Source organism: Herpailurus yagouaroundi, unplaced genomic scaffold (genome assembly GCF_014898765.1).
Source record: "Herpailurus yagouaroundi ecotype Mexico unplaced genomic scaffold, PumYag 164, whole genome shotgun sequence".
NCBI lineage: Eukaryota > Metazoa > Chordata > Mammalia > Carnivora > Felidae > Herpailurus > Herpailurus yagouaroundi.
The window spans coordinates 38792385-38816050 of record NW_024412405.1 but is presented as its reverse complement, the minus strand read 5'-3'; the positions used below and the strand labels follow the sequence as shown (position 1 = coordinate 38816050).

At 35.4% G+C, this 23666-nt stretch overlaps 1 protein-coding gene across 2 annotated transcripts in view; it reads right to left on the bottom strand.

The window, feature by feature from the left end:
* KLHL1 (kelch like family member 1) overlaps positions 1 to 23666 on the bottom strand; it is a 362363-nt gene that overhangs the window by 34755 nt on the left and 303942 nt on the right. For both annotated transcript variants that reach the window (XM_040487388.1, XM_040487389.1), the window contains exon 8: positions 10554 to 10716. In XM_040487388.1, coding sequence (XP_040343322.1) covers positions 10554 to 10716 — 163 coding nt within the window. The remainder of the gene's footprint in view (positions 1 to 10553; positions 10717 to 23666) is intronic.

The following is a 23666-nucleotide window of genomic DNA, read 5'->3' as shown; positions in this document are numbered from 1 at the left end:
CCAGGTGGTCATATCCTATGACTGTCATAAAAGCCCAGCCCTTTTGCTTAAATTTAGAATAGTTATGAAGGGTAATTCAACTTTTGGAACTCCTCAGAGAATTAGTTAAGGCTTCTGTTGATATTGTATCACTGCTCAGCTTCTGCCTAATCTTGCTTCGTATGCTTCCTTCTCTTCCCTAATAAACTACTTTACCTACTAATCTCCATAATCTTAGTCAGGCTGAACCACATACAAAATTCCTTTCCAAAGATCCCCTTCTCATAAACCTTCTACAGCTGTCTTTTTTACATTCAGAGTTTGTCCTAAGTTTTCCCTTTTTAAATACCCAGTCTCACTTCCCTTGCATACAGAGTTGTTTCCCTTATTATTTCCAGTAGTCTTAATTACATGTATTAAAATTATTTATATCTATTTTTATTTTTAGATTACCCATAAAACTTCATGAGGCATTGGACAAAGTGCAAGTTGTTTTTTTTTTTCTTTTCTGATGAATTTTTCAATGGAGATAAGTTGAACTTATTTGACATTCAATAAGCACAGAAAGAATAAAAATTTCATACATAATTCTGATCATTCTGAAGACATGTCCATTTTTAATTAAAACAACGTTAAATTATCTTTAACTGAATTATTTTCCCAGATCATGTGAACTTGCAAAACAATTGGGTTAGTTTCTATATTTCTGAGTCTTAGAATGCCCAATTTTTATAAGTGTTTACCTTTAAACTGACTAAATAGAGCTCTTTTGCAAATTAATTTTAGCAATACAATCCAGAAGTACAGAAATATCACATTTACAACATATGTGGAGACACATAAAATATAAAAACAAGATAACAAAAAACATGTTAAAGGCCTAATTTCCAAATATCCCTCTTTACAACACAAATCTAATTGCAAGATGGTATTACAATTTATGGATCCATTAATTGGCCATTTTTATCTGGAATGTAACAAATATTGTGTCCAAGCAGTATTGCACAAAAAAAAGATTGCCAAGTTTTAAAGAATACAGCCCAAAGGGCCACATGCAGGGGTCAAACTATCATTTCCCATTCTCCAATGAGAACAAAGTTGTTTTTTACTATAAGCTGCATCAATAACCAAACCAAATTAAGTCCAGAGTAACTCTGTGAGCACTGGTTCCTCCCTAAAAGTCAGAACGTCACCTACTGAACTAAATGGCTTCCTAGTCATCCTTTTCTTAATCAAGAAAAAGAGGCCAAAAGAACACAACCCCATATTTGGAGGTAACCGAATGGGTGGAAGAATGTAAACCAAACCAAATTGGAGAAGACTAAGCTCATCTGTGGTTGCACACAAAATACTCACCATGAGATGTCTGTCCAAACTGAAATCAAAAACCATTTCCTTGCCATAGTAGGAGTGGGGCCCCAGGGATGTTCTCTAGGACAGAGTCCCAGCTGCTGCATGGACTCATCACCTAACGCCTGTTAGCAGCTGGGGACCTACAAACCAAGGGCAAAGAGCTTCTGCCTGGCTCACCAAATCTGTAAACAAACTTAAGTTCCTCTGCCAGATGTGCAGCAAAGACAATCACTAAGACACGGCATATGCAGCAAGGAAAGGATTTATTCCAGAGGCAGCCAAACAAAGAGACTGAAGGACAAGTCTCAAATCTACCCCCTCCACCCTCCTGAAGCAGGAAAGTGAGGGAAATTCAAAGGCAAAACAAAAAGATCTGAGTAAAACATCGCAGCTGTTCTTATTAGTCTGCAGCTTACAGCAGTCCCATTAACCCTTTGGTTACCAGTTGCATGGCTACAGAAAGCGTTTCCAATACCACAGCTTCCCTATTTGAAGGTCTTACTGACTAAGCCTATGATATTCAAAATATAATTTTCACTCACAACATATTGTTACCTAGAAACTATGTTCAGACATCCCTTCCTTTGCATAATAAAAATATAAGAATTTCACACCCCCCACAGTGTAAAACCTTTGAAGCAACTCCCTGGATCCAGAACTCTGTGTGATCCTTTGTTTCTCAATGGATAGAGAACTCTTTAATCTGATCCCAAGAGAAGTCTTGTCAGTGCTGCTGTCAGAATACTCTAGTATCTGCCCTCAGGGAGCTCTCTCATGAGATGTTCCTGTTAGAGTATCTTACAGTACAGCGAGCAGAATTTCAGTAAGCTTGCAACAGGTTCTGTGAATGCTCTTGTTCCTGCTTGCTATGAAACGTGGATGCCTGTGGCAAATCTAGTTTAGATTTGCTGACATTGCAACATGGCTGGTAAGCAAGGTTGTATGTAGAAGTCTGATAGAAAACACTTAACTCTAATTATTAGAACATGCCCATTTTTTTTTACAAGAAACCTCTACTTGTAAATATGCACAGGAATCGGGGTCAATTAACCACATTCCAAAAATTGGTAGAATTCACTAACCTAACACCTGGTACAAATGGTCTCTACTACCTAATCCTTCCATATTTCCTTGCCAGCAACTCCTCTCCACCGATTACAATTCTGCATTTCCTTCCTTTCATGTTTCCTATTTCCCTTTAACATAATGTAAGCTCTCTGAGGGCAGATTTGGTTTCTTTTCTTTGACATATCACCATGGCCGGTACATGTTTGTACATTTTTTTAAATGGATTAAGTTCTTGGATTTCAGTTCTTGAAAAAGGGTGATTCATCTATAGAACTTGTCAAAGAAAAGGCACCTATGTTCCCCTGAAATAAGAGTTTGACAAATGGCAGAAAAAAGTATTAATCATGTGTCCTGGGGACACAAAAGAAGGAATGATTAAATTTAAATGGGTGAAGTTAAAAAAAGTGGTTTATGGAAAGGTACAGATTGAACTAGGCTTTGGATGATGGAAAATAATATAAATGGTCTCATTTAGATTTTATTTGGGTAAAAGAAAATCTAATGCATTTTTAATACTTCCTGACACTATTGTCCTCAAATGCAATAACCTGAATCCTTTTAGTATTGATGTTGCCACATGGAATTTAATGCACATAAAGAACCAATGAGAGTTGTGCTAGGCTAGAGTTGTGTCACTTTGGAGAGATTTCAAATGTATCCAAAGATGAGGTGAAAATTTGAGCAGAGAAACTAGGTGGACAGTGGGAGGTAAGTGCAGAGTCACGAGATATTAAGAAAAAAAAAATGGAAAAGAAATTGAAGCAGAGAGATGAATCTGTGAAAGGGCAAAAGTGTGTGTACCGTGTCAGCCTGTTCGAGTAAACTGAGTGATTCAGTATGGCTGGGACATAGGGCGCTGGAAGGCAGCCGGTAGAAGTGGAGACGAGAAGGAAGGCGAGGTGTCAATCGTAACAGATAGTGTATGCCAGACTGAGGGATCTGGAAGCAGCCATGCTCCACAAGGAGCTCAAATGAACTGTCTTCTTTTGCTCTACATTCTAGTTCTGAGGCATGGTTTATCCAATAATCCCTTTGGACCACGGGAATACACTATATCCAGTCTACTAGTGTGATGAGACTCTGATAATTTCATAGTTTCCTTGGAAAATTATAAATTATTCTTCAGCCAGAGTGATCTTCATAAAATGCAACCGTGTCACTGCCCTTTCTTAACCTTTTATAACATCTTTACCTTAGCTAAGTTGCTGTATGACCCAGGGTCTGCCTTTCTCTCCAAATCCTTGCGGCCACTCTCTCTCATTATGTCACAGCCAAACTTAACTTGTCTTCCTTTTGTTTGCATGTCACACTCAGGGGCTTGACACAAATTGTTCCTTTTCGTTACAGTGCTCCCCCACTTTCTGTAAATCTGTTAAATTAACTAAGTCCCAGCTTAAAGAAAAAAGTTTTTTTCCAGGAGATAAATTACATACTTCCTGAGCCTCTTAGTAGTCCCAGGGAAACTCAGCAAACAAGGAGTTGTTTTTTAATGTGTGAATCTAAGACAATACAATTTTAATACAAATTATTTATCATACAAAAATTTAGGCAATTTGGGATCCCAGCTTATGAAAAAGAATAGTAAAGTTGAATACAAAACTAAAAATAGTATCTCTCTTGGAAGGCGCCTTGCAAATGACAGTCCTTGAGGCTTAAGTTACTGTGCTAGATATTGGTGCACACTGGAGAAAACAACACACATTTACTTTGTAAGATTCTTCAAACTGTGTCAGTTTCAGGCTGCACAGAAATTGCAACTGCCCCGTGAGTATTATTAGTATGAAGTTTTGAATGAATGAGCAGAATAAGTTTTGCCACAGTGAATCATGAAGCGAACCCAGCTATTTTTTTCTTGTTTGTTTTGAAGATTCTCTGTAGCATACATTGATTAAAAATTCAAGCCTATTTATGGGTGTGCTCAGATAGTATCAGTATCTGCTTCTTGAGCTAACTCAGGAAATAAAGAGAAACAAACCAGAAAGACCGTTTAGCTACAAAGTTTGAGAGAATCAACAGAGAGCAAAGAAAAAACAAAAAGACTCACTAGAACAGATACTATTTGGGGACTCTGAGGTTTTATATGGCCAATGACCACATCGCAATGTCTATTCATTGTTTTGTTGTGTTTCCTTCATTTATCAAGTATGTTGACTCTGCCGGCATCAGATGACATATCTACCACTTAGCTTACTCTGTCTTATTGGAAGATTGACCAAAATGTTTCATGAAATTGATATAATTTTGCTCTTGAATTTATCAGAATATACTCATTAAGTTTAAGCCATGAAGCAATTATTTATTTTTCCTCAACAAATGGTATCATAAAGAATCTAAACTTTTTTTTTAATTTTTTTTTTCAACGTTTATTTATTTCTGGGACAGAGAGAGACAGAGCATGAACGGGGGAGGGGCAGAGAGAGAGGGAGACACAGAATCGGAAACAGGCTCCAGGCTCTGAGCCATCAGCCCACAGCCCGACGCGGGGCTCGAACTCACGGACCTTGAGATCGTGACCTGGCTGAAGTCGGACGCTTAATCGACTGCGCCACCCAGGCGCCCCAAGAATCTAAACTTAAAAGGACTGTTAATTGGCTTTTATTAGTCTAATTGGGAAAATTATTCAAAATAATCTTCAGAAAAGCAACAGTCAGGTTAGAATGACACATTAGCGATATGTGAAAACAAAACAAGGAGAAAAAAAATCATGTCAGTAGAGATGAGAAAAAGATAAACGCCTGTCGAGGGTGATGCTGAAACAATTTTCTGCTATGAGTCTGAACCATGAAAGGTCACTTTCTAGTAATTATGTTTCTCTCTGAGTAAAACAGAAAAAGCAACTAGACATTAATAGACAGTCATCAAATCACAGAATTTTTAGGTCATTAAATCACACTCAGGAAAAAAAAAAGGTACTCAAATGAGAGCTATAATATTTTGATTTAAAGGAGAAAGATTATTTGAAAATGAAGTCATTTAAAATACTTACGTAGAATATCTGGATTAAATGTGGAACAAAAGTACTCAAAATGTAACAATTTCATGAATAAAAACTAAGATTAAATACTGTCACACTCCGATACTTGTTATGAAGTATGTTATTAGAGGAAAACAATTTCTTAAGATATTACATAACCTAGCTGACCAAAAATTACAAGGACAAGAAAAAAGACCAAAATGATGAATTCTATGTATAGCCAATTTAAAAGCCATATACTTCAAGACATATACTTCAAGAAGAAGATAGACAAGTGACTAATAAACATTTTTAAAATGTTCAATCTCATTAATCTTTAGTGGAATGTGATAGCTCTATCCACTAGAATGTATAAAAAACATAAAAGATAAAAGAATGACATTACCAAGTCAGTGAGGTATATAGTATCCAGAATTTTTTTTTTTAATGTTTTTATTTTTGAGAAAGAGACAGAGAGAGAGCAGGGGAGGTGCAAAGAGAGAGGCAGACAGATGATCTGAAGCAGGCTCCACACTGACAGCAGAGGGACCAATGCTGGGCTCGACCTCTTGAACCGTGAGATCATGACCTGAGTCGAAGCTGGACGCTTAACCGACTGAGCCATCCAGGTACCCCCCGAGTACCCAGAATTTGAATACACTTTTAATGTGTAAATAAATTCGGAAATCAGCTTGCAAAAGCAGTATCTACTAAAGCTGAACACAAGAATGCCACATAGCCTAACAATTGCAGTTCCAGGTCTATACCCACCTAAAATGTGTACCCACGCTCACAAAGGATGTACATAAAGACATGCACAGCAGCACTGTTCTTATCAAAGTATTTAAACAATTTTTTAAGGTTATTCATTTTTGAGAGAGAGAGAGAGAGAGAGAGAGAGAGTGAGGGGGAGGGCCAGAGAGAGATGGAGACACAGAATCTGAAGCAGGCTCCAGGCTCTGAGCTGTCAGTACAGAGCCCAACTCGGGGCTCGAACCCATGAACCATGTGATCATGACCTGAGCTGAAGTCCGGTGCTTAACTGACTGAGTCACCCAGGCGCCCCAGCACTGTTCTTAATTCAAGAACTGGAAACTATTAAAATGTCCAGTTATAAGAGATTGAGTACATAAAATTTCTATACATTAAAGAATAAACTACAAAGATAGTTATTAATACTATCTTTTATTAAATTCTGAATTTCAAGACATAAAACAAGTCAATAAATAAAACTAAGTCAAGCACAAATTGATGAATCAAAAAACAAGTGGAGAAAACACTCATAGCTTCTGTATATGTACATGTTTGATTAAAAATAAATACAGGAGCACTTGGGTGGCTCAGTCTGTTAAGCGTCTGACTTCAGCTCAGGTCATGATCTCATGGTTTGTGGGTTCAAGCCCCACGTCAAGCTCTGCTGAGAGCTTGGAGCCTGAAGGCTGCTTCGGATTCTGTGCCATCTCTCTCTGTGCTCTCGCTGCCCCTCTCCCCCCATCAAAAATGAATAAACTTAAAAAAAAATTAAGAACAATAATGAAACAGACAAAAGCTAAGGCAAAATGAAATTAATAAATATGCTAGCACATAAAAATATCAAATTAGGAGGAAAATAACAATACAAAAGGAAGTTTTAAAACAATACAAAATGGAATATTATTAATAGTCTAGAATTATAAACAAAATAGGCCTGCATTCCACTTTAAAATATCAGTAAAATAAAAATTCAAAATTTTTTTTAAAGTTTATGTATTATTGAGAGACAGACACAGAGCATGAGCAGGGGAGGGGCAAGAGACAGAGACACAGAGCATGAGCAGGGGAGGGGCCGAGAGATGGAGAGACACAGGATCTGAAGCAGGCTCCAGGCTCTGAGCTGTCAGCACAGAGCCTGATGTGGGGCTTGAACCCACGAACCATGAGATCATGACCTGAACCGGAGTCGGATGCTTAACCAACTGAGCCACCCAGGCGCCCCAGTAAAATAAAAATTTTAAAGGGAATATATATAACCATGTACATATACTTTCTACCACTATTTCTTTCTCTTGCTCAAGAAACTTCTGATGTTTATAGCAAGTTATAGCAGATAAATTGTAGAAAGCTCTCAATTCATGTTGTGATTATTATTATCTAAGATATCATAATGGAAAATGTTCTGAAGTGGTTTTTCAAAAGCTATGTGGACCACATATAGATGCAAAATCATAGTTAGAATATGGAATGCAACAAAATATCAAAGGAATAATGAAACATCAATTAGTTGGTTTTATTTTATGTATGTAATGATCATTATAGTTAGAGTATTTATATAAACTACCACATGAATAGGTCAAAAAAGAAAAAAGATACCATTTTTAATAGATTCTTGGAAATAATTTAATGAAACATGAAACCAATGCTGTTTTTTTTAGGATAAAATATCCACTAAACAAACTGCAGACAATAACTTGCCCTTAACATCATGCAGTACATATATCTCAAAGAACAACTAACATCATACACAGATTATGAAACCTTAAAGTCTTTCCAGTTAGAGGACACAGACAAGGACACCTGGTCTCGTTACTATTTATGCATTATTTTAAAAGTAAAAGCAATACAGTAAAAATGAAATAAATGTAAATATTAAGAAAGAAGGGATAAAGTTTCATTATTAGTTTAGTATGTTTATTTTCCTAAAAAATCAGTTATTATAAAATAAAGGACTAATAGAACTAACATGAATTTAGTAAGATGGCTATTATATATATAGATATAGATATATAGATATATATATAAACTATTTTCTCTAGTGTACTGTAAATGTATAATTATTAATATACATGAATAAATATAATAAAAATGCACAAAAGTATAAATAAATGTGAACAGACCTCAAAATAAGATATGAAGGCCATGCCAAAATTAAAAACCACCAAAATGTATAGAGGTTGATTTTAAGAGACGAAAGCGGGTCCATATTCTCAAATGAAAAGATTTCAAATGTAAATACCTGTGATATTTGTTTCCAGGCAAAATCCTCAAGGGATTTTCAAATCTATGACACTAACAATGTCGTTTTCTGCCTAAAATAACTTAAGTGAAACCTGAAAAAGCCTAAGCCAGAGGAAATAATAAACAAAAATAGGTTGATATAAATACACAAACATGAAATTTGTGTGCCAAAACATATACAATTAAAAGAATAAATGGACACAATGTTGATGCCAGTGGAAAATATTGCTATATATTCCATGAAAGTAGAAATATAGAAATATACTTGGTCAAATAGAATAAGGAATACACACAACTTTAATCTTGCAACTATAAAAATTTACATCTTAACAAAATATTTTTCAATTTCCTTTTAGGTGGTAACAAATGGCAACAAAATGTTGATCAGGATGCACTGAAAAAGGTATTTTTCATGTAGTGCTGTTCAGAAAGTTTTTGGTAAATCTTACGAAGGAAAGGTTTAAATTATATTTATTTTAGTCCTGAAAATAACTCAGTCCCAATTCCCCTGAAATCCACGTTGCAGAAATTCTTCCTAAGGAAATACTCAGTAATTTGCCCAAAAAGATTACATCTAACAGTGTGCAATGCAGCTTTATTGATAATATCAAAATTTGGGAAATATTTTAGATATATATTATGTTAAATGTAAATATTTTAGATGTATTTAGATTCTTTAGATACTAATCAGAGACTAACCAGTTACTTACACTTCGGGACTTTTTTCCTTTTTTTCTTGCAGACAGTGGACTACTGCATAGCCATTAAAATTTGAATTTGCAAGTCTTTAATTCCATGGAAATGTTTATTTACAATTTAGATGACAAAATCAGCTTCTTTAACAACATGGTATAATAATAACTTTCTAAATATATATATATTTAGAAAAAAATTAGGTTGTCAAAGGTGATTGAAAGTGTCTCAATTGGATAAGGCAATTTATTTAACATTTACTCAATAGACATACTGAATGTGGATTATGCCCATTCACAACAATGAATGATGTAGACAGATCTCAACATTGACTGAACATATGTTAGTGAAAAGAGATGGAAAACAATAATGTATGTAATTTCAAGAACAGTAAGCAAATTGTTTGAGGTAGTGTGCAGGGTGGTCTATTTTAAGAGGGTAGATAGGAATGACCTCCATGGGGACAAATTTTGAGATGGCATCTGAACAATAAGAAGGATCTGGACACATTAGGATTGGTAGGAACATCATCTTGGACAAACAAAACAGCAAATTCAAAGGGACTGAGAGGTTAGAGCTTGCCATATTTGAGGCACAGATACAAGGGCAATTTGGCTGATGTAAAGAGAAAAAAAAAAAAAGTAGAGTACACCAGGAGAAGATCCAGTGGGTACCTTTAGGTGAAGATAGGCACTGTATACTCTTTGCAAAGAGAAGGCCTTGAAGAGGAATGATATATGCTTCATATTTGTAAAAGGATTGTTCTGGCTGATTTAGAAAATGGACTGTAGGAGAAAGAGAGGTAGGGAAACCAGATTGAAAGCTTTTGTCGTCCAGGCCCGAGTTGTTATTAACTTTGTGTAGGGCAGGAGTTCTCATGGGAGTGAGAGGGAGCCTATTTTGTCAACCCCATAGGATATCAGGCAATGTCTGAAGACTTTTTGGTTGTCACACTGGGATGAAGGTGGAGCTGACATCTAGTGGACAGAAACCCAGAATTCTGCCGAGCACACTCAGGCACAAGACAGAGCCTCAGCTCCAGTAAAGGATTATTTGGCCCCAAATTTCAACAGTATTGAGGTTGAGAATTCCTGATTTAGGCCAATAGGTTGGAAATAGTACAAAGTGGACAGACTACTATAATCATGCAAAGAATATATATGAAGCCCCAAACTTTTAATAGCATTTTGAAAGCTTCTCAGACAATTTTACCAGGAAGTATATAAATATCCAGATCTTTAGTTGAAATAATTCTTATGAATTATACTTCATACTGCTTTTAACCAGCAATTAATGTGAAGGAGTTTGGGTTTCTGTTTTATATGGAGAGACAACCAGAAAAATATGCAGTCTTAATTTTTCAATTATCCATGAAGACAAAATTAAAGGAAAAAAAACATGACAATTGTAAAATCTATAAAAAGATTTTTATTGGATTAGCTTACTAAAAGTTATTTTAAGAAGAATATTTACTAAAAATATTTTCCAGATGAAAAAAGAAAAATCTACTCACTTGCCATTCAAAGCCGCTACACCAACTGTGCTTCGGGCAATGGACATACTGGCTACAAATGTCCATTGCTGACTCTGGGGGTCCCATCTCTCCACTGTATTCAGATAGCTCCAGCCATCATGGCCTCCCACAGCATAAATAGGGCCTTCAAGAACTGTTACACCTAAAACATGGGGGAAATGAAAACTGAATGAATGTGCTTCACAGCAAGATTTAAAAAAATCAGATTAACAGTACAAATTGTGATGCAATTCAAAATAGGCTCTAGCTGCTACACAAATGCAATGGGGTAGAAACTATTGACTATTAATTGTATCATTTTATTAAAGTGAAAACAATTAGAACCAAAATAAGTATGATCTAGGTGCTTTATAGAAGAAAATTAATTTGCTTATTTATATCTCTATGAAAAAGCAAATTCTAAAAATCAGAGATGATACACAGTGTGCCTCTACTTCTGAAAAACATTTCTATACTGCGGTTTAAAGTAGTTTGTTACCTTAAATGATGCTACATTAAGCAACACAATATTATCAATTTGAAATTCAGGGTAGGGTTTTCTGTGTTTTGGCTTTTTGGTAACTTCATAATAAAGTTATCTAAAACTTATAAAATATGAAGCATTTCATGTCACAAGCCGAAATCACTAAACACAAGCAATCAAAACAAAGTAATAGTGAGTCATGGATGAAAGGAGAGATAGATAATAGATAGATGATAGATAGATGATAGATGATAGATAGATGATAGACAGATACTCCTATATACTGCTTTTCCAGTATATTCTTTTCTTCATAGATGAATTTTATTAAATTCTAGCAATTGCTAAATATTTATATATCATGTTAATATTGGCTGAAATGATTTCATTATATAAAGAGCAATTCTGATGAATTTTTTCTTCAAAATTCAAAGCCTGATTGTCAGGACTCTGAAGAATCCGTGATTTTACCCTACTTGCCAGCTGACAAGTTAGACTGCCATAAATATACGTATATTGGTAGAAGACATGAGAGTTGTGTGTCAAAGGGGAAAGGTAATTCATTACTTATAACAACAGTAAGAGTATCACCTTTTATTGTTTGTTTGTCTTTCACTTGTTCTTCAAGCCCTGGTTCCAATAGGGTGACCCAAAGAGGATGACCAACATGACCTTAACTTTGCCTTTAGTTTGACCAAAATTTAGAAAGGATTCTTCTTGCTTTGAGGGCCCTGACCTCATTTTCCTTAGAGCACTTATTTTAGAAAACATGTAATTGCACATTATTTCTCTCTGCACAAGATTTCTAGATGGAAATCTTTTGAAATGCCTCCAACTCGTGTTACAACTCAGGACTTCTTTCTCAAGGACCTGAGAACTATTACTTTGAAATGTAATCATCAAGAAAGATATCGAGAGCCTATCTTCAGTTGACACCTTGCTTCAAGTTGTAAAACTACTTCTTGTTGTGAAGACAGAAAATTTACCTTACCTTTGGGTAAGGCCAATTAGCAAATACACTTTTCCTATAATCCCTTACACCTGCCTGAGCTCTTAAAAACGCTCCTGGCTTTGTTTTGGTGAGGTTGAGTCCAGCCAAAATTCTGGGCTTTCTTCCATGTTACAATAGTCCCTTGCATGTTAAATTTGTCTAATGAATGTTTTTGCAGTTCAGTTGGAACTTGAACATGCAGTGGATTGTATTACAAGAAAGGAAATGGATTTGCCATGAGCTTATTACCACAGAAGGAGACATTATCTTCATGCTTTTAAAGCATGCCTGCCTTTCACTTTGGAGAGAGGAATTATCCTCTCTTCTAAGACTTTCCATTATATTAACATCCTTTTGGGGGGGGGCAGTGCCTTGCTCCAAAGTTATGCAGAAATTTGAGAGACACATGGAGAATTTCTTTCAATAGGAACCTGAAAATAAAACAACCCCTTGTTTGCTCATTCATTCAATCATTCATTTGAATGTCTGTTGTGTGTTAGAAATTGTTCTTATCACCAAAGACACAGTGCCAAGAACAGAGGTGAACAAGGCCAACAAAGTCCCTGCCCTCGATGAGCTGAGCTCATATTTATTAGGCAATAAATATGTAACTAAAATGGAATAAGTACATGATTCACAGTAAGCAAGGCCTTCATACATATTATACAATTACAATTTAATAAAGAAAAAGGTAACTGATTAGAATATCAAATTACTGTCATACATATCTCCAACTTAGGGATCCTATTTTACACACACTAGTAAGTAGATATGCATATGGAGGACAGGGTTCTGATGCAATGACTGCCAAAACCAAAGGACATAAGCTTTGTATGTTGATCTTTTCTTGGGGCAGCTCAAAGTAAGTGGGATCAGAAAGGATGAATAAATGTTAAGTTTGGGGCAATTTCCAAAGGAGATGAATATATCTTATGGAATTTTACAAGAGCATGTACAATCATTCCCATGTCTCCATAATGATTAAATATATGGAGATAAAGGTTAAACATCAATGAAGTTTTTAAGGAGATATCCATCAGAAAGGGCCAGATCATTAGCATGAATCTAATGAATTTACATTTTATTCTAAGAGCAAAGGGAAATCACTGAAGTGTTTATCAATGAGGGATTTTATCACCATAATATTTATTTTGATTTTGTTGTAGTAAATGGGTTGGAGTCAGTTTAGGAGGCAGTAGAGAGATGGTTAGGAGGAAATTGTAGTTATCCAAAAAGGATAAGATAGCATCTTGCATTAGTGGGTTAAAGAGTAAATAGAGAAAAGTGGAAATATTTGAGCTTTATTCTGATACTGGAGGTTTGTTGCTAGAACATGCTAATGGATTGGATCTGGGGTATATGAATATGTTTCAATGATAGGTGAATTGACTGAAAAGTTTGAAAACTACATGTTGAAGATATCATGTCTGAGGGAACTATTAGACATCTAAATGGAGCATTCAAAAAGGCTGTTTAATATACTTGTCATAAGTTCAAGTTAATGTTGGAGCTATATGTATAAATTTGGACTCCTCAGCAATGACATGGAGTTTGAAGGCATGGAATCAGATAAGGGCAGTTAAGAAAAGAGTAGTAAGAATGAAGGTAACAGAGACCAAAATCTAGCCCTGAGTGGCTTCAAAATCAATTACAACAAAAGAGAACAAAAGAGCCAGAGAAGAAATGGCCAGATAGGTGGAAGGAAAAGCAGAAGCTTTTGGTATCTGAAAACTAAGAGTGGAGAGTATTTCTAGGGGGATGGAGTAATCATACACTTGCATATTTCTGACCAAGTACAAATTTCTATTGGATTTGGAAAGAGGGAGGTTATTGTTCACTTTCAAAATAGGTTCTGGACCATCACATGACAAGTTTTAATACAATCTGATAACTACTTAGTCAAATAGATACCCTACAAAAATCATTGATCGGTGACTTGCTTTTTTAACTGTTTGAGATTATTTTACTTTGTGTACATGTTTCAGTCCTATAGTGTAACATATATAAAATGCCACAGATTTATGGACTCTGAATGCCTTATGATGTGATTTGCATAACTTTTGCAGCTGTGATGATTCCTTTGCACAAGGGTCTCATTAAGGAGAGTTAGTAAGTGGACCAGAATAATTTCAAAATTGAAATGATACATTTAATTTTTTCCTATGTTTACCAAAAATATCTTACAGATGGAGTAATGCAAGGTTAAGAGTGTAAAAATATTTTTCTGTGCTTTGTTCAGTAACTACATTAAACCTGCACTAAAAAAATAATTTAATGGAAACATTTTTGTATGTCTCAAGCTTAGTAACTGCATGATTACTTCTGATAAAGAATTTTAAAATGTCTTTTGATGTTTTATGCTACCAAAATGTAGTTTTTAAGAACACATAATTATTTATATATCTTAAACTGTTGGTCTTGCACATATTATCCCCCTTATGATTTCCTCTGTAAAATATTTATTAGAATTTTTTGTATAATTTTCCTTCAAGACCGTTCAATGAAAGAAGCAAACCCTCCCTAAGTTTCAGATAAAGTAGCACAAACTGAAGCTGAGCATTTTCTATATGGGTTACAGAGAATAAATGTATGCACCGGCAAATTAGGCCTTTGAACATGGAAAGTAATCAGTGGGGCGTCGTCCATCTGGATAGGTCACTCCCCAAAATATTTCACTTAAAGCAAAATTTACTCCCACTTACATAATGTACCTCAAAATATTTATTTTACTATTTCTATATCAATACAACCAGATAATTTTTTTCCTGAAAAAAATTATTGCTCTTCTCTAACCTTGTTATTATTATCCATTTAAAATATTGCTAAATTTATTCTAAGCTCTAAAATTTTCCAAATTAAAGAGATTATGTTTTAATTGAAAATTGTGACAACACAAAGCCAGTTCTTAATATTGCTCTATTGTTTGCATTTTTGCCATTAATTACATAATTTGAAAAACATTAGCCTGAAAAAAATGAGATCTTCTTTTGTTTAGGTACAGAACATTTTTTTTAATGTTTAGTTTTGAAAGAGACAAGCCTGAGTGGGGGAGGGGCAGAAGAGAGGGAGACAAAGAATTTGAAGCAAGCTGCAGGCTCTGTGCTGGCCTGATGCAGGGCTCGAACCCAAGAACCCTGATATTATGACCTGAACCGAAGTCAGATGCTTAAATGACTGAGCCACCCTGGCACCCCGAGAACACTTATTTTCAAATGAATAACAATATATTTAAGTTTCTTTTGACCTAATAACTATGTCAAATAAATTACTACAATATAGCTAATTATTACCTTTTGGAAGTCTCAAAATACATTTAAATTACTAGGGATTTCAATATGTATATTGCCTGGAATATAGACATGAATTTATTATTAATCTTCTTTTCTAAACTGTTTTCAAAAATAACCATCAAGGATACAGTAGCACCTAGTAAGTACTCATAACTAATGATTAGGGTGATTTAAATCCAGTGTTATCAAATAGTTTTACTTTAGAAGCAATGAATCAATAAATAAGATTCATAAAATTAATACCTCACAGTTGTGCTGTGCAAAGAATTAAACAAAAATAACTTACATAATTGGGAATGGAAAAATATATAAGTAAAATTATATACATTTTATATACATTATGTTATAACATTTTCCCAATGATATTCAATTTACATGCATGTACATATGTATATATGTGTGCGTATATATGCATGTTTGTATATGTATATATAAATATAGCTTTGTGAGTATCTATATATGCCTATAATATATAATATATTAATATGCTCTCTATATAATTATTATGTAAAATACTAATATATAGAGAGAAACAGAGAGAGTACGAGTGGGAGAGGGGACACAGAATCCAGAGCAGGCTCTAGGCTCTGAACTGTCAGCACAGAGCCCAAAGCAGGGCTTGAACCTGTGAGATCATGACCTGAGCCGAAGTTGGACGCTTAACCAACTGTAACCGACTGCGCCACCCAGGTGCCCTAAAACATATATAATTTTAAAGTTTATATATTTTTGAGAGAGAGAGAAAGCACATATGTTAGTGGGGGAGGGACAGAGGGAGAGAGAGAAAGACAGAGAGAGAGAGAGAGAGAGAGAGACAGAAAGAGAGAGAGAGAGAGAGAGAGAGAGAGAGAGAATCCCAAGCAGGCTCCAAGCTCTGAGAAGGTCTGGACTCAAGACTTAGTCCCACAATCCTAGGATCATGACCTGAACATAAGTCAAGAGTTGGACACTTAACCGACTGAGCCAATATATATATATATATATATATATTTTAAATGTTGATAATAGGCAGAGCAAAATGTACTGTGTTGCACAGAGATATTTTTTTATGCAATCCTACAAAATCATGTTGGCTTAAGATAAATTTTTACTTTTGATTAATCTTCAGAGGATAAACACACTTTGTATTGGTGTATTGTATCCCATTCTTTCCTTAATTGTGATTGTCATTGTCAATTTTGACTACCCAGTGAAATCACCTGGGAACCTTTGAAAAAATGCTAATGTCTGAATTACAAAAATTCTGATCTAATTGGACTGAGATGATGTCTAAACACATAGATGCTTCAAAGTTCTCTAGGTGAGAAATAAATGTTTATTTTGAGAGAAAGAGAGATCGTAAGCAGGGAAGGGGCAGAGAGAGAGGGAGACACAGATCTGAAGCAGTCTCCAGGCTCTGAACTGTCAGCACAGAGCCTGATGTGGGGTTCGAAGCCATGAACCATGAGATCATGACCTGAGCCAAAGTCGGATGCTTAACTGAACCACCCAGGCATCCCTTTAGGGTGAGAACTTTTAACTGAATCCTTAGCTGATTCCCCAGTCAAGATTGAGAATGACTACTGCAGTAGAAAATGATATTAGTAACAGAACCATTAGGCAGAAGGTTTCTAACCAGTAATCTGCTTACCTCACAAGTCACTAACATCTATCATTCATGGTGTGTGTGCGTGTGTAGGTGTATGGAATCAAGGTTGTCATTGAAGTTTAATAGTCAGCTAACATCCAATTTTACTACTATGCAATTTCCCTTTCTTGGATTCATTCATCATCCATCCAGTTTCCAATAATTACGGTATAACCTCTATCAGTTCATTTCCCCATTAAGTGTACAGTGGGGTGGAGAGGGGCAGGGAATATACATCAATGAAGTTCACCGATAGGTGAAAATTTAGTACCTGTCCACAGGATGAAAGGAATGTTTTTTCTCCAAAGTGAAAAAGTGTTGACTAAGCTAAAACCTGGAAAATATTAGGACTTCCTTGGGGGTTGAGGAATTCCAGGCAGAAGGAACATTGGTATAAGGGCCTTGGTGGTAGGCAGAAGCAGAGTATGTCTGAGGATCTGCAAGAGGGCCAGTGTGGCAGTAAACCTTGAGAGTTAAGGGACAGGCAGTATGGCATGCAGTAAGCCTGAAGAGTTAAAGTACCACTCGGTGTGGGGCTTTATATATGAACAACAATTCTTTTTTTTTTTTTTTTCTAATCCTAAGAGCAATGTGAAACTGTTGAAAATTTTAAAGCAGAGAAATGACGCAATTGCATTTATTTCTCAAAAATTGTCATGCTAGATGTGGTGTGGAGAAATGAGAATTGATGAGTCCATACCAACAGTGTATGTAAGAGATGGTAGTGTCTTCTGTTGATGTGGTAAAAGTTCATATAAAGAAACTTGAAAGACTCAGGAAATGTTTTCAAATGAAGATGTATTTATTGGATCCTTTCCCTAATATCCCTCCTTCATCCATTCCATCAACACGTTCTGTGTATTTAAAAAAAATACATCCTTGCCATGTGATTTGAAATGTTACTCAACCTCTTGTACCTCAGTCTTCTGATTTGTACAATGGAGCTAGTTATGGTGCCTAACCCACAGGGTTGCTTCAAGGATTGAAAGAAATGTGCTTAGAAAAGCATATGGCACATATTTAACATTGTGCAAGTATTCGGCATGATTAAGACCGTGATAGTAATTTATCAAAACCCTAAGTCTTCTCATCAAATTTCAGTCTATTGTATCACTGTAGGGATATGGGAGAGACTTCTGAAGGGACCAGTTAAAGATTTAATACACTCCACTGTGCCACATTGTCTCCATTTCTGAGGGCTCCATTTATGTTTGCTCCCTGTAGACAGTTTAAAATATTGATCAAAAACCTTCCACCAAAAAAGACCCTCTCCAAATATTTTACTAAATAAATATATATTTCCTCAGGATGATTGTGGGTAATAGTCATTGCTTAAAATAGGAATATTGTAGGGGCACCTGGGTGGCTCAGTTGGTTAAGCAACTGACTTTGGCTCAGGTCATGATCTCACGGTTCATGGGTTTAAGCCCTGCGTTGGGCTCTGTGCTGACAGCTCAGAGCCTGGAGCCTGTTTTGGATTCTGTGTCTCCCTCTCTCTCTGCCCCTCCCCCACTTGTGCTCTGTCTCTGTCTCTCTGTCTCTCTCTCTCAAAAATAAATAAAGTGTAAAAAAATAAAAAAATAAAATAAAATAGGAATACTGTATACATCTAAACAAAAATAAATAATCACAATATATTTTGAAGTGCTATTCTTCCAAATGCCAGCTTTCCTTGTAGCTATGCATTGTTGGCTTTTAAGGCAAAAATTACATTGAGGTAACACAGAAAAGTGTTATAGAGGCTGTGGGTTATAATTGGGTGATTAGAGGAGACATCACAGAAGATGAGGCAAGAGAACTGCGGTTTACAGCTTGGCTGTAATTTTCACAAACACAGATGCAAGACATTATAAGTGAAGGAAAACACTTGAGCATAACACAGAAGTACGAATCAGGCTACAAATAGCTAGAGTGACTACTTACTTTAATCAGTGGTTATGCCAACCATAAAAATGTGCCTGCCTATAATTGACTACTATTTTTCTGTATCTGCCATGGAATTTGCACCAAGGCCACACTTCTTACCAACCACTCTCAGACAGTGACCGTGCACGGTGATGGTGCTAATGCAGGCCCACTCCTTCAGCACAGGGGATCCCTGCAGATTTGCCTCTAGGATTCCCTCTGGAGTTGGCCAAACTGCTTTGGGAACTGGGTTGGAGTCTGACGCTCTTTCTACCCAATCCCAATCCTCTTTCCTCCCCTTTAGCCTTCGCAGAAGTTGGGTCAAACGCGAATGTCTGCAATCTGTTTCACTCTCTTGAATCTTTCAAGGCTGTTTCAAACCTCTTGAACAGCGAATCCTGCCTTGGCATCTGCTGTTTAGTGAACCCAAACTAATATTATTGTTAAAAGAAAAAAGGTTGTAAATAAAGTTGAAAAAAATGTGGGGAGGGGAGCAGGTGGGATATAAAAGGCACTTTAAGAAGACAGATTTTATGTGAGACTCTGAGGAATGTTTTTATGCAAGAGCGTTGGTATCATTAGAGCTGTATTCTAATTAGATTCATCTGACCTCAGTCTTTATATCATTGTAGAGACTATGTGGAGAGACAAGTGATAATGCTATTAAAAAATCCCTTCTCCTAGGGGCGCCTGGGTGGCTCAGTCAGTTAAGCATCCAACTTCAGCACTCAGCTCAGGCTATGATCTCACAGTTCATGGGTTCTAGCCCCACGGCAGGCTCTGTGCTGACAGCTCAGAGCCTGGAGCCTGCTTCAGATTCTGTGTCTCCCCCTCTCTCTCTCTGCCCCTCCCCTGCTCATGCTCTGTCTCTCAAAAAACAAAACAAAACAAAACAAAACAAAAAAACCAAACTCTTCTCTTGTCTAGATGAATGTAAAGAAAATGTCAATGTGTAAGTATGCCCATTGGGATAAAACTGGAGAGATGGGATGTGTGCCATTTATTATTCAATATGACATGTAGATCAAGATCCAGTAATTCAGCAAAAATGAATAATTGTTGACATTTTTTCACGAAGGAAATTGAGAATTTAAGAGATCCTACTGGCAAAGACATATTAAATTCAGTTGGTTTGATGTTAAAATCTGAGCAATTGTCCTATTCAAATTGTTCTCCACTGCATTACTGCTGGAGTCTACTGAAACACACACTTTCTGTGTATGACAATATCAACTTCTTGAGATTCTAGGCTCACTTTCTTTAATGCCATAGAAATACTTGAAAATAAATGTTCTTCGATGATACCCTTTAGCTGCTCTCCTCTAAGGAACAACAGGATGATTAAAAAATAAATGACACTCAATACAATTTTTAGGACAACCAATTTCTCCCAGAGTTGTAGTAATTGTTCTCAAAGATACATAATTACACACAGTATGTTAGTAATGGACATAAAAACAAATATATGTAATCCAAACTACATAAAATTCCGATACACTTTTTTCCTAATTTGTTTATAATTCAACAGGGGACAGGGACATTTCCAGGCTTAAGATATGGGCTAAACCTAACCCCTGCCTGATTACGAGTTAATACCTGACACATATCTGAAGTTCAAAATATTTTGGCAAATGAATGAACGCACAAATTTAGTGTCTTATGAAAATTTCCATTATTCTCTATTTTCTGAATGTTAATATCTTGCCTTCCCAAATGGATTGTAAACTCTGTATTAACAGTCTGTGTTTTATACATTACTCCCCAAAGCCCCTAATATAACACTGCCACTCTGCACCAACAGCCTCTCCTACTTCCAGTCTTGTATTCTTCACAGTGCCCCTGAAAAATCATGCTAACACAAACACGGTTAGGCATCTTCTTGCTAATGCACTTGTACAGACTCTGGTGTTGCACAGTGATTCTATAACCTGGCTTAATTCCACCTGCCCATGTTTAATTTCATTGCATTTCCAAATCCCTTAACATTTGATGTATTATCATGACCCATATGTTCCCTGAACTTTAACATTCTATACCTCAGCTAGTCGGACTAAATTCTGTTCTTTTCAGATCTAACGCAAATAGAAAGCTTTCTGTAAATTTTCATTCTTTTAGTAAGATTTTGTCCCATCCTTTACCATCACTCTGCTAAACTTTTTTTTATGTGAATCCTCATTCTGAAATGTAATATGTATACTAAATACTTTATAAATATGTAGTATCCAGATTCCTTATCAAATACCATTCATTATATGCATTGCCTATTTTATATTCTATTATTATATTTTTTAATATGATGGATGCCAATTAATAAAGATATTGTTTATCTTTTCTATAGTTGTATTGATTTAAAAAGTAATTTAAAAGAACAGCACCGTGGAAGTAGTTAATTTCCTAAAGCATCTAATGCAATTCATTCATTAGGATTATTTTGTCTTACCTTTATGTATAGCCTATTGATTATACTTTATTGATTATATTTCAATAACTGCTAAATTAGATAAAATTGGGGAAATACTCTGCTTTCATGCTAAATGAAAATGAAGCAGGTGGGTAGTGGAAAGATCATACATTTTGAAGATTGTGTTAAGACTATTCATTTATTAACTGTGATTTTGTGAAAATCCCTTAACCTCTTTGATTCTCACTTTGTCAATCTTTAAATTAGGGATATGAGCTCTTCTCCTTGGATTGTTCTAAGGAATAATTTACATTATTATTTTTTTAAATCTCATAATATATGTGGCAAATATTTCAGAGCTAGGTTATTATTTTTGTATTTTGTACCTGTGCTTTAAATGTTGAGTCTATTGTCAAAGTAATATCCTGGTTGAGAATATCAATTTCCAGGGGATTGTAGGTACAATATGAAACTATTAAAAAAAAGTGAAATATTTCACCAATGCTAGTCTAGATATACTTATACATAAGTCAAGCCTTATCCAATTCCAACTTATCCAATTCCAAGTTTTTGCTTCTGGGAGGTACACTGGTGATGAGATTTTTAGGCTACTGGGCAGAAGAAGCAAGACTATGAGATTGTTAGGCTTCCATGACATAGCCTGGGTAAGTTTCTCAGAGACACGATAGAATCCAGTAGTAAGAATAATCAAAAAGCAATTCCAGCAAAAAAAATTGGCATCATAGACATTTTTCCCCAAAGAGAGAGCTGACATTTCAAGTGACTTTGTGGATTTCTTTGGCTTTGGCTTCCCAGGAAGCCAAAAATTATGTAGAACAGACGGCTTCAGTCTTTTGAAGTTGGGACAGTACAGAGAATCTACAGAACATGGAACCTCTGTCTGTCCAGAAACCACAACAGAGAACTGATGGTTTCGTTGCTTCTTCATAACAGACTCAATGGAGTATGAGTCCATGGTACCTTTCTTACCATTTGTCAGAATTCCATCAAATAGGGTACTCCAGTCACCAAAACCTGAGACACAATGAGCTTATGAACAGTAGTTCCTAATCAACTAAAACTGTAAATATATATTTAAAAGATATATTAAAATTATATATATATACACACATATATATGTGTATATACATGTATATGTATGTATATATATCGTATGTATATATGTATGTACATACATATATATTACATATATACGTATATGTACATACATATATACGTATATATATAGATTTGCCTGAGCTCTACTTAGAAGGGTTGTGATAAAATTTGCTAGAGTTGGGGCTCAGCATCCACAATTTAAAAGCTGCCAACGTAATCTGAATGTGTAGCCAGCATTGAGAATTGCTGCCACAAGGAAAAAAGACTCCAACTGTTCCCAACTGCCAGAAAGCATAAGTAGAATAATCTATAAAGCTACTAATCTAAATAGAATTACAGACGAACTGCCAAATTGCTTAAAAGAAAGGAAAGTCTAACGGTATTTATTTGTAACCACAAAAGAAAATTTATGGAGATTTTAAAAAGTGTGTGTTTATGTATTTATTTTAAAAATATACTATTTTCTTTTAAATAGTTATGGAAATATAAGTGGACAAAATGATTTATGTTGAGACCCAAATGAGTAGCCTTGAAAAATGAAGAGGAAGAAATAGTTTAACTCATAGAACAAAGATATAAATAAATGGATACATGAAACAAAATAAACTAGAAAAAAAAATCCAGGAGAAAGAATATGTGAATAGCAGCAGTTCCTGGAAATAAAAGGGGACATATAGATGTTATAATTTTACCTTTGGTAGAAGAAAAATTTCCAGAACTGCAGAAAAATATTGATATATAGATTGAAACATCTTTGACTTCTAGGTAAGATCAATGAGGCAAAAAAAAAACCCCAAAAAACAAAAAACCTCAAACCTCACCCTTGGACATATCCTTGTAAAATTCCCAAGCTTCTCAGTATTTTCTTTTATTGAGTTGGGAAGGAATTAGAGGGGTGGTAGAATATTTTATTTAGAAAAAATTGTCTTGCTCAAAAAATTTTGGCTTAAAATATGGGACTCAAATACGTCTGATTAAAAGAGCATTTAATAATAAATTGAGACCTCTAATTAACAAAAGTAAAGAATAAAATAAATAGCATCTTCTATGGAAGATGGAAATATTAGAAGAGTAAGAGGGAACATATTAAGATAAATTAAGAAGAAAAAGGAGGAGGAGGTGGAGGAGGGGAAGGAGAAGGAGATGAAGACAAAGAAGAAGAGAAGAAGAAGAAGAGGAAGAAGAGGAAGAAGAAGAAGGAGAAGAAGAAGGAGAAGAAGGAAAGGAGAAGGAGAAGAAGGAAAGGAGAAGGAGAAGAAGGAAAGGAGAAGGAGAAGAAGAAGGAAAGGAGAAGGAGAA